At 37.8% G+C, this 12,562-nt stretch overlaps 1 protein-coding gene across 9 annotated transcripts in view; it reads right to left on the bottom strand.

Annotated features, from left to right (window-relative positions):
- LOC135702223 (guanine nucleotide-binding protein G(q) subunit alpha) overlaps window positions 1–12,562 on the bottom strand; it is a 100,063-nt gene that overhangs the window by 16,724 nt on the left and 70,777 nt on the right. For 5 of the 9 annotated variants that reach the window (XM_065223258.1, XM_065223256.1, XM_065223259.1 and 2 more), the window contains exons 5-8: window positions 3,416–3,544; window positions 2,713–2,842; window positions 2,487–2,640; window positions 1,950–2,057 (exon numbers count right to left, since the gene is read on the bottom strand). In XM_065223258.1, coding sequence (XP_065079330.1) covers window positions 1,950–2,057; window positions 2,487–2,640; window positions 2,713–2,842; window positions 3,416–3,544 — 521 coding nt within the window. Of the gene's footprint in view, window positions 1–1,464; window positions 1,700–1,949; window positions 2,058–2,268; window positions 2,377–2,486; window positions 2,641–2,712; window positions 2,843–3,415; window positions 3,545–12,562 lie in introns of those variants that run through there. The other 4 variants (XM_065223265.1, XM_065223263.1, XM_065223264.1 and 1 more) reach the window with 4 other exon arrangements.

The raw sequence follows: 12,562 nt of genomic DNA, 5'->3' as shown, positions 1-12,562 counted from the left end.
CAATCCTGCGTCCGTTCTGAAGCTGTGTTCGGAGTCCTTGCTCACTCCCTTGGTGAAGTTAGTTAATCTGTCACTACAAGAGAGTATATTTCCTGAGGCGTGGAAATTTTCGTATATGTTCCCCTTCCATAAGAAAGGTGATAAAATGAATGTCCAGAATTACAGAGGCATCACATAACTATGTTGCTGCTCCAAAGTATTCGAGATCATCATCAATGAGGCGCTCTTCAGATTTTGTAAAAATTACATCTCCAGGGCTCAGCATGGATTTTACCCAAAACGGTCAGTTACAACAAATTTCACCGAATTCGTGTCACTCTGCGTTCGGACCATGGGCTCTGGCGGACAAATCGACGCTGTTTACACTGATCTCAAGGCTGCATTTGACCGAGTAGACCTCGACATTTTTTTGAGCAAGCTATCCAGCAAGATAAACTCGGAGTAACTGGATCCTTCATCTCGTGGTTCAAATCTTACCTTACGAACCGTTCGCTTTGCGTTAAGATTGGAGCTTTTCGTTCTGAAGTGTTCACGAACGTTTCCGGCGTTCCCCAAGGAAGTATCCTCGGACCCCTTCTGTTTTCGCTTTTCGTCAACGAGCTTTCGTGTCTACTGCCATCTGTATTTCGCATATTCTACGCAGACGATGTCAAAACGTTTGTGGTTATCAATCGCATCGCTGATTGTGTAACTCCTCACTGAGTCAAACGCACACTCATTGTCTAACCGTACATCGTACATCGTACGGGTTAGGCAAAGAGTGTGCGTTTGACTTGCACTGTCGCATTAATGGCCCTTCGCTCATTTTCAACTTCTATTCAATTTTCATACTGCTGTACTCTAACGGAACTATCTACCTATCCTCTTCTAAGACCATTCTCTAATAAATTGTCAAACTAAAGCTTCATGTTAGATAGCATTTCCAACCAACTCAACTGAAGTAACATAAAAACACTGTGAATACTGAAATACTTTTGTTCAGTTTTGTCCGACGTCCCCCTTTGAAAACTTTTTCATTTCAACAATTTTTGAAACAGAATTTGTCCTCTGCTAACGCCTATCAATCCACAACCGATCAGTACAAATTCAAAACCACTTTAAAATCGTTCGATTGACACTGAGGCAAAACAAACTTACGAATTTCATAAGGCATGACTGGACCATTTTGATTTAATAAGACATTTAGAGGCATATGTTGTGCATTCCAAAGCAGGACTTATAAATGATTATCGTACTACATGAGGTACTATACGTAAATGGATTGGAATTGAGATTGAAAAAGATGTCATTTCACTTAGTATGTATTAAACTTTCAAGTTGGTGACACCTACGAATTAGGTACACCAGATTAGAAATAAAATGCATTTCCGATCTTCTACCATTCAATGACTGATGAATATTTCCGGCATTAATGGATGAACTGTTGATGATGTACGACGTGCCATAGGAAAAGAAAAATTTGCATTTAAGCAGATATGCACTTTATTCATAACAGTGAGTGAAAAATGTAATTCAGTGTAATTTAAAAATTTTCCTATGCATCATTGTAACTAAAAATATAACAAAATATGAAGTATAAAGAACACGAGTTATAAAATTGTTGTATTTAAGTTTTCTTATGCTAAATTGAATTCCTTTAACGCTGTTTGCATGATCGTATCCTTGACGGCGCAGAATACGAGCTTAATGTTCTCCGTATCTGTTCGTGGATTGGATTTTTTATTGCGTTCGGTGGTATTAAAAAAGAAATGAAAACGAAACAAACAAAAATTGGATTAGTCGAAACAATGAAAATTAGGTCCGGATGATACTACCGAGAAGCGCTTTTTGAACTGAAGCAACCTAGTTTTAATTTAAAATTTTACACGTTTTAAGATGGATGATGTGAAACAATGTTAGGAAGACGAGGAGGATCATAAGCAAGCGAAAAACGGCTAGTTCTAGCTTACCTGTTGCGCATGTGAAATGCGAGTAAATAATCTTTTCCGAATCTGGATTCAAGTCTACAAACATGCGGAGTATAAATTCTCTGGCAGCTATTGCGTCTCTTTGTGGTCCTGAAATACATTGGATTTGGGGGGATTGCGGGGGTTGATAAAAGGGGGTATTTAGCGATTTACTGTATTTACTACGTATTATATAGCACTAAGTTTTAAAGGGGCAGATGGTAATATGAAGGAGATTGTAAAATTTCTAGCGTAAAGTACGTTCTAGCGCGCATATTTTTAAGGCACATCTAGCACCGGTCGAAAAAGAAAAACAATTGACCTGTAGCGCAAGTGAAATGAGAGTAGCACATTCTGTCTGGATCCGGGTTTTCCCGCAGATACACTTTGAGAACGTACTCTTGCGCCTTGCGGCCATCTTGCTTCGGTCCTGGAGACGAATCGATTGCAGTTGGAGTTTGAATTATTTGTTATATCAAGTCTTTCGAAAATCAAAAAAAAAAAAAACAAAAAAGGTTTGTAGAAAAATAAGCGACTTACCGTCGTACTCTGGGAAGTAGTCTACCAAATGTGAATACATAATTTTTTCTTCCAGCAAATCCTTTTTGTTCAAGAACAGGATCACCGACGAGTGCTGGAACCACGGATACGTGATGATAGTCTTAAATAAAGCTTTCGATTCTTCCATACGGTTCTGCAAAGGGTAGTTGAAAATGACTTCGTTAGCAATCGAATTGCCAAGAGCTGGTGGTGGGTGCATAGTTACCTCATTCTCCGACTCGAACAGAATCTGATCGTACTCGGACAGTGCCACTAAGAAGATAATTGATGTCACATTTTCGAAACAGTGAATCCATTTCCTTCTTTCAGATCTTTGTCCCCCGACGTCGACCATTCTATTTTGGTGGTGGTGGTAGTAAAAGAATATGTATTAGTATCATCATATCGATATTGTAAAACGACTAACTACGCAAATTAGTAAACTACACAACACACAACAACCAAAGCGTGAAAATGTAATGAACCAAGCATGTTATTAATGGTGTTTTCTAAATGAAGAAAGATAACGAGTACATTTTTTTTTATGATTATGATTATGAATGAACTTGATTTTTTTGGCAAAGCATACGTTTTGGAGCCCAGGGAAAATTAGACAATATACACACAGAGAAAGCCAACACGATCGATACAAACTTTGAGACGCAAACAACGCTCACCTTGGGGCGTCATTTGACGAACCTAGAAGATCTACACCGAAGAAAGGTGTTATTTTCGAAGAGAAAAGTAGCATACGAGTCTAGCACCAGCGTTATTGCATGTGTGTATATTTATACCTTTCCTCCCTAGCGTAAAGAATACAATAGTAGAATTTGAAGGAATAGCTCTGGCACTACCACCGATTCGGACGAGGGACATTCTTCTAGCGATGTTACGCGGAGTAAGGTGAAGAAACGCTGCACACACTTTACCTAAAGATAATGCTATCCAGATCGAACGGATACTCGAGGATTCCGGTGGTCGGTGCTCGAGCTCGCAGAATATCCTGCTCGGTCGGGAGGTAATCATCGGATTCGATACGTGCCAGATCACTCAAGTAACTGGATGGATGGAAGGTATTCGGTTTTCAAATGAAACAGAACATAGTTGAATCCTTAGTTGAATGATTGATCATGGTGTATGTTTTTCTTATTCATCATTGATGGGAAGAAGGGTAACGCAGTCGCAGTTTCATGTCGCAAAAACAAGACAGATTCAGTTAATGCTCTGCGGGAGGAATTATTGTACATGACTGTGACAAATGTACGGACACATCTTTGTCGTCAGGATCACAGAACAGAACGATAGGGAGTTTATGATTCGACTAGAGAGATATCTACATGACCATCAGAATAGCACTGCCCAAGACTGGATGCTTCTATAAGATCAAGACCACAGAATCAGTGAATCGATCATCAGTGTTCATATTTGAGCAAGAGCACGCACCTCGGTCGGAGTCTCGGTTTTATGAAATTAAAATCAAGCATATTCAAAAAATTCAACAAGATAAGAAAAAACATCTGAAGCATCCATTTACTCAACAGAAGGGAATGACTCAGTAACCTTCTGAGATGAAATCCGATTTTGCAATTCCCGAAACCAGAAGCGACGTCAGTATGTGCAGAACGAGCTATATCTTAGAACGAACAAACAACAAGTATTTTCTTCTTCACGAATCGTTAATGCAGAATATTCAGAAGTATTTTTGGCTTGCAATCGGTCAATGATGGGAGTTCACTTAGGGGCACTTTTTTGGAATTTTTAAACCCCCTTCCCTTTTACAACTTTGTTCATGCTTACGTACGTACGAGCACCCGCACCAATGCGTTGCTATTCGGGCTGCTAGTTTGACAACTTTAGCCATGGCTATTTTAGTTAGCAACTTCTTTACGCATCGGTCGTTGCTATCACGATTGTGAATTTACGTTTTCGGCTTTCGCACCGATAGTAGCTAAACTTATCGTCGAACTTCGAACTGAAATTGATCACAGAATTTCGTGATGTTTTTTTTTTCGACAATATTGATATACCTGACCACGAAGAATGAAGATTGAAGGTTAAGATCCAAGTACAGACCCAGGTACTCAAGAAACGGTCCTTCGGAAGATCCGAATAGCCCAGCGATTTTTTTTAAATCACTTGTTGTGATGCTACATTAATGAATTTGAATCTGGTACCAGCATGCGCACACTGGTGGTCACGAAACTGACCTCTGGGAGATCCGGAACATCCATAAAAGTGGTCAATTCGTAAAAATGATCGAAATATCGTATGCTCATATTATAAAAGTTGTACACCATTATGCAAAAAGGAATTTTCGGATGCCCATCAGGATTACTAGATTACATAATTCAGCTTGTGAATGTATTAAGCTCAGTTGGTCGAATTTAAAACGGTAGATCTATTAACATCAGAAAAAAAATGAAACCTTTAAGAAGTTCTGATTGATAGAAATGTGGGGAAGTTAAAAGATCTTTAAGAGTAAGTTTCGACAGCTCCAGGGCAATCTAATAGATTTCAGGAAAATTTACTTCAGCGAAGATCAAGAGCTTCAGGGCAGTTTCATTAAATTCAGGTAAATTTAAGCTTAAAGACTTATGGGTAAGTTACGTGAACAAATGTTAGGGCAGTAACATGAATATCAGGAAAACTGTGAGAACTTGAGGGACGTTCCTAATACTTTAGGTTTGTTTCAAGAACTTTATGGCAGTTCCATTTATTTCAGTAAAATAGAGGTAATTTTCAGGATAGTAAAAAAAAACTTCAGGGAATGAACTTAAAAACATTAAGAAAGCTACACAGAAGATCCATGTTTAAAGGGAAATTTAAAGATCTTCTGGGCAGTTCCACTCATTTCTGAACAATTCCAGGAACATCATCAGGAAAACATAAGGGAAGTTCCGTAAACTTCAGGAAACAATAGAGATCTTCAGGTGAGTCTGAGGAATAAATACAAGCACTGAGAATTTCAGGAAGTTTCATAGGCAAACTGCGGGAACAAAAGGAAAGTTTCGCAAAAATTCTGGAAATTTTTGTGAACTTCAGGCAAACTTCAGGATTTTTTAAGTAGTTCCAAAAGCTTCAGGAAACTGCAGGAACTTTTAAGAAAATTTGAGAAATTCAGGGATATCCAGAGACCCTTAGGGAAATCAAAACCAATTTAAGAGATGTCGAGATAATTTGAGGAAAATTGACATTTTAAAGAACTTCCAAGTACCACAAAGAAGTTAAACTAGAGAGTTTTAGGGAATTTCAGAGATATTAACGGCACTTACAATAACTTCATAACTTCGAGAATTACAAGAAATTCCAGACTTTCAGGGAAGTTCGAAGATGTGTATGCGTAAGCTCCGGAAATTACGGTCAAGTCAATAAAATTCAGAGAAACTTCGAGATTTTTTTCAAAGTTCTATTTAGTTCATGGTAGTACCAAGAACTTTAATAGAATTGAGAGTACTTCAGGAATGGAAAAAGTAAATAAACTAATTTAATGGAAATTGAAGAATATTTAAGTAGTTCCAAGAAACTCAGGGAATTTCCGAAGCTTCATCAAAGTACCAAGACCTTTATTTAAATTTCAGAAACATAAGAGATCTCACAAGAGCATCAGGAAAATGTGAGATCATTTTAAGCAAGTTCCATGGTATTCAATGCAGTTTGAAGAACTGCAAAAAATGCAGGAACTTCAGCGACGATCAGATTATGTTCAAGAAAATCGCGAGATCTTTTAAAATGTTTAGAAATCTTCAAGAACGTCTAGAGACCTTCAGAGAAGTATATAGATTTTTTGGTAGTTTCATTATATTTTCGGTAGTTCCCGGAACCTCGTAGATGATTAGAGATCTCTTATCAGTTTCATTTATTTATGGAAAATTCAGGATATTTAAAGGAATTATGGGATATTTCAATAATTTCATGAATTTTGCGATGCTTTAGAAACAATGCGAGGTCTTCAGAAAATTTTATACATATGATTAAAATTTCCGGAACAATAGAAAAATTAATGAACTTCAGGAAAGATTCAAAACCTCAGGGAAGTTCAAATAAAACTAGGATTTTTACGCGAATTGACTACTTTTGTGGATGTTCAAAATCTTCCAGAGAACCACACCGCTACCTGATTGCATATGCTAGTCCTAGATCCTAATTCGTACATGTACACTCCCGATCATAAGTTTAAGGGGGTGTCCATCACAAATTTTCTATGTTCATATCTCTGTCATATTACGTCCAATTTTCGTTCTCTTTAAATCATTTGAAAGGTATTTAATGGAACTTTCCTCGTAGGCAAATTGTTCAATATAATTTCCAAATTTTGTCTGCTAAAAGTTCACCCAAAGTTATATAATTTTTCAAAATTTACTCTGAAGAATCGTGACTGATTTTCTCAGAATTGGGTTGGCCAAATTTTGAAATAAAAGTAGTAGTAGAACACTCATGCTATACCATTCATACCATTCAAATAACCTTTGGAGATCGAAAATTGAACGTGCGGGTGCATTGGTGCGGGTGCTCTAAGAAAACATGAGAAAATGTATAATAAAAAAAAATGCTAATGTAATTATTAAATAGCCCTTTATTGATTTCGCTTTTACTAAAACTGCTACAATGGATGCGATGATTCATGGATTTAAAAGGATCTAACCTTTCGATCGATCTGTGTTTATAGACGAGAGGATTTCACACCATCGCAGGTTACCGATAAACCAATGTTGACACATTCTGGAGCAGGTACAAATGGAATCAAGGAACTGGAAACTATGTAGAAATGAAACAACACTGTAACATAAACAACACCGTGTCGTGATTCAAGTGCTATGCAGTCAAAACTGTTGTTGATAGAACTTCCGAAGAACAATGTGAGCCCTTTCAAAATAACGCTGCCGCTTTCAACAATGAAAATCGTTCGAGGACACAAGCGAAGCTGGACTTGGCTGTAGATGAAGCAGTTAAGTGTATTAAGTGTGTACACCTAGGTCGGACTAATTTATCGAATGTGGAAGCTGCTTCCGAGACTCGCTTGATGAACAGTTTCAGATCATAATAATAATATGTTCCGTTCTTGGACATTGTTAGACAATTTATATCTAACAATAATTGTAGGGTGGCCACAGTATTGTGGAATTTAAATTCCAGGTTATAAACCTGGTTTTCACAGTTATCTAACATAGTTTTCCAGGTTTGATGGGAACAGGTAACTATGGTGAAATGCCCCAAGTAACATTACAATCTTTTAAATTTGTCGAACCTCTTGACGGAATCCCTGCTAAAGGTTCTCTCGGGGCATCCCAGTGGTTCCGAGAGCGGCCAATGTGGTAAATGATTCACTTTAAGTCTATAGAAAGAATATTCATGAAAATCTATGAAGAAAGAGCTGTCACACGGCATGTTTTTGAGTAAAAACGCAATTGCCCCCAACTACAGGTTCCCCCGGGGGTATCCCGTGATTCCGAGAGCTGCCAATGTGGTTACTGATCCATTTGAAGTTTAATGAATGCCTATTCATGAAAAACCATGAAGAATGAGCTGTCGCACGGCATGTTTTGGTGTAAAAAATGCAATTGTCCTCTGCTCCAGGTTCCCCCGGAGGCATACCGGAGGTCCCGAGAGCAGCCAATGTGGTCACTAATCCATTTAAAGTCTATCAAAAGCCTATTCATTAAAAAGCTTGCAGAAAAAGCTGTCGCACGGCATGTATTGGTGTAAAAACGCAATTGACCCCTGCTACAGGATCCCTCGAGGGTATCCCGTGATTCCAAGAGCGGCCAATGTGGTCAATGATTCATGCTGTGTGGTTTTAGGTAGCATGCTGAAGAGTCTCGAGTATCCGCTTCCTTGATCTCTATTAAGCAATGTTGATGGATTATGTTTAAATATTTCTAAACTTTCTAAAGTTTCCTAGGCGAAGATACACTCCGCAGGATATTAATGTTATCCTTTGTTGAATTGTGCCCCTTTGTAACGATATGTTCTGCAACCTTGGATTTAAATTCATAATGAAGTCCTTTATCCATCTCATTGTTAGCCTTTTTACCTCTGCGATATGTTCCTTAAACCTTGTTTCCAAAGTTCGTCTGACCAATGTAGATTTTATTGCAAGCTGGACAAGAGATTTTGTAGACTCCGGCTTTCCCTAAGACATTTAATGAATCTTTTGTTGTTCCTAATAGTGACTTCAGCTGATTTTTCCTGCTGCTTAATACTGAATCTAGGCCAAAACTTCTAAACTTCGAAATCAATGGTTTGGTAATGTTTTTGTCGAAATTCACCGCTACCCATTTGAAGCCCTCAGTTACTGGCGTAAGAGTTGTCGAAATACGCCTAAAATGATCCCTCGTTCTTTTATCGATTACTGCTTGAATTGTTTTTTCTTGATATATTTTCTTGATATTAAGTCTAGCAATTTAAAAAAAAGTGAGCTATTTCCTTTGATTTGCCTGTATCGCTAAGATCAAGAGTTTGCATCCTGTGAACCATGTGATGAAAGCGGCCATTTTGAGTTGATGGGAATGGTTTGAAGTGCTTGGTATTACCATAGAGGTAACTCTAAGACCAGAAGGTCCCGAAGAAACGTGCTCAACTTTTTGGCTCAGCTCTGGTACTATCTTCGGTCCCAAGCTAATCGATGCACCCCTCGAAACATAGGAAAATCCACGAACCCCTCATATCTGTCAAACTTTCATAGCGAATCAAAACAAACATAGTGTAGTACTAGAACTTCGACTAGAATGGGGTACGTTAATCGATTTGCTTGAGACCATTAGGCTAGTCATGCAGTGAGCTATTTTAAAATCATTAGTTTCCACCGGTTGGCATCGATTCCCTTATGATGAGAAGATCTAGAAGGGGAGTTTGCTGTCTCACTCTTCTTCGTGAGTAAATTTGATGTCCCTGTGAACGTTGCTTATGGCCTCCAAAGTTTTTGATAAATCTTCCCTTTTGACAATGCTAAAAATGTTATTTACCTATACCAACAGTTGGGCGACAAATTCCTATCCTCCAGAGTATTTTCTAGGTTAGCCATGAACAATTCACATAAAAATGAAGAAAGCGGATTGCCCATATGAGCACCTTTAGTTTGTTTATAAAAATTCCCTCTGAAAATGAAACAATTTTTCTCCATATAAAGACGAGTAAGCTTGAGGTATGACCGAACTTTGTTTTTCTAAGTAGAATCCTCACGTTGCTTCAGAAGCCAGTCATCTAAAAGGCTGATGGCTTCCTTTACTGGTACACTCGGAAAAAGTGCTGTGACATCAAATGAAACCATGACTTCATCTTCCCGAATCTCTCCTGATGCCTGAAGTTGATTTGCGAATTACTGTGTGCTGTTAACTGAGCGAGTGGTAAAGGGTTAAGGCATATTTTGAAATGTGTTTACTAGCCATTTGGCATGCTTATGAGTGGGGGATCTTTCAGCCAAGATAATCTCCCTCATTTCGTTTCCTGATTTGTGAATCTTTGGTAATCCTTTGATCCTAGGTAGAATAAGGTTTGAAACTTTCAATTGATTCGTAGTGTTGCCAATAAACGCCTTGCACTCTTTCCACGTTTTACCCACATGTTTAACCATAGCTGGGAGGGGGTCAATGCTCAACTGCCTGTATGGACCATTAGTATTTTTTTCCGTCATCCGATTGTCATAGTCCTCTTTGTCCAAAATCTTTACTGCATTACCTTTGTACGATTTTGTATAGAATACCGGCATTGTTTTTAGTTCTTTGCAGTGTTGGAAAAGTTCGCGATATTTCACGAAGTTCACCAAGGGAAAAGTTCGCGAGTCATAGTGAGTTTTCGCGAACTTTTCCATCACTGGTTCTTTGAGAATTCGAATTTCCTGTTTTTCGGTTTTACTAAGTGAATGTCCCTTTCCGTTTTGTATTGTCTCTGAAATAATATTCCTAGCAGTCTCGTGTAATTGAATAGGAAGTGTGTGAGTGATTGCAGTCTCCATGTCAACGATGGCCTCTTCCACGTCAGGTTTTGAGGAGATCGCATATCCTAATCCCTTGTTGAGAAGTGTCAATTGTTCTGAGAACTGCTGCGTCGAGCGATTTACCACAAAACCTTCGACGGATTGAACCATAGCTGTGTGAACTGAACTGTGTGATTTCTGATCTCTCAAATAGTATTGTAGTGACCTCAGTTTGTTGTTATGTAACTTTCTTTTCGTTTTTTCCTCGCAGTCCTCCAATACTTTTACTTTAGTCAAAAACAGTGGAAATTCAATTGCGAATTCTTTGGCCAATTTCAAATGCAGGGAATAACATTAGTGGTGTTGAGTGCTTGGCACTGTTGAAGTTTGCAAGTAGTAGACGAAATATCCGTATCTGTCAAAAGATAAGCAATTATAACGGAATTAAAAGGAAATAAACTAAGACACTCAAAGCTCTTCATAACATTACAAGTTTTATCGAAGTTTTAAATATCAAGTTTAAATCATGATCGACAACAGTATGATAAAATCAAAATTGTAATTTGAGACATAGATTATTATTATGTCGGGTAGCTTTTAAACCGCGGTCTGTATTTGTGAGATCAAAATACGTATAACTTTCAAAGGATTTCAGAATATAATTAAGGGGGGAGTACACTTTGATTTTTCTAAAAACTGCATTTTTTGGCTTGAAATTTTCCTTGGGATGTATACTTTAATTTAGAAAAGACTCCAAGTCCGCCAGAATATTCCTTACCGCTTTACGAAGCGATTTCCTAAAACATGTACCGGCGCGCTGAGAGAGCAATTTTATCTTTAAACGCGTTTATCTCGAAACGGGGTTTTTCAAACTGGCGTGGGAAATAACTCTAACCAGTTATCATCAAATTTGGATATCGCCTAGGTTTTCTTGTTCAGAATTAAATTCTGCTTAGAAATACGTATCCACATTTTCGATTTTGTCAAAAATGGATTTTTAATCCACGATTTTGTAAGCATTTTTAGGGTGAAAAAATTGACTCTTTTTTTCTTAAGGCCACAACTTTTGAAAAAAATTAATTTAAAAAAAATCCAAATTTCATTATTAATCAGGATTTTTGTTCGATTTATGTTCCAGGATCTTATGGAAAGGAGTATTTGCCCACGCCGTTTTCCGACTTCCGCGCGAGGATGCCCGCGCGACCTGGTGCACCGGCCACGGGGAGACGCCAATCGAGTTCAAAAAAATACAAATTGTAGTTCGAAGGATGGCTAATAAATGGGTGATAACATATTTGCCCTCCCTGAGTGTTTTATTGTTTAAAAAAATTAACGAAAATGCCTTACTTTTTGGACGTTTAAAGTGTACTACCCCCTTAAAAGAAAATTCCAAGAAGAATTTCCGACAAATTTTTGAATAATCTCAACGTGAATGTTAGAAGATATCCAAATCAGTTATGGGGATTATTTTAAGGGTATCGCGAGAGGATCATGCTTGTTTGTGTTGTTAGATTGTGAGATTGAGCAATGATTCACTAAAAATCGAAGATTGAAGTCATTGTTTACAAAACAAATTACGCCCTAATCTCAAATCAGTCCGGATATCCGTAAGGCTTGTCAAACAGATTTTTGTTATTATAAATTAAACCGTATACACACGTATGTTGGCAAATCAAATCGTTTAAAACGTTACATTTAATTTTCAAATATGAAGTCCTTAATTGTAACATTTTAACAGCTGAAAGCAGAACAGCGTTTTGCATTCTGCAAGGTAAACGTTTTTCGCGAACTGTTGAAATGAAAGAACTTCAAAACTTCAGCGTTAAGGTTCAGCGAAAACACACCTACTTCACAAGTTCACATTTTGGTGGGGTACTGATCTCGTCATCCAGAGATTACATGAATCTAAAAATGTATGCTTCTCTGCAGCAAACACTGCACAATGGTCCCAAAGCCGTATTTAGGAAGACAACAATGTTTGCGCTTAAACCGTTGGTTTTAAGCATATGGTGACTTCCGAAGAGTTTCTTCTTATTTTTTGGCAAATTAAGGTAGTCCATAAAATTGGTGAATTGCAAATGTGAACTTTTTTATTATTCAAGATAGATCAATACAATGTTCTAGAAAGTTGCAGAACAATCAATTTGCGGCACCTTTGCTGAAG

The sequence above is a fragment of the Ochlerotatus camptorhynchus genome, unplaced genomic scaffold (genome assembly GCF_037179485.1).
Source record: "Ochlerotatus camptorhynchus isolate MF236.1 unplaced genomic scaffold, CSIRO-AGI_Acam_v1.1 ptg000188l, whole genome shotgun sequence".
Taxonomy (NCBI): Eukaryota; Metazoa; Arthropoda; class Insecta; order Diptera; family Culicidae; genus Ochlerotatus; species Ochlerotatus camptorhynchus.
Note: the sequence above shows the minus strand (reverse complement) of the source record. Positions and strands in the feature narration are given on the sequence as shown.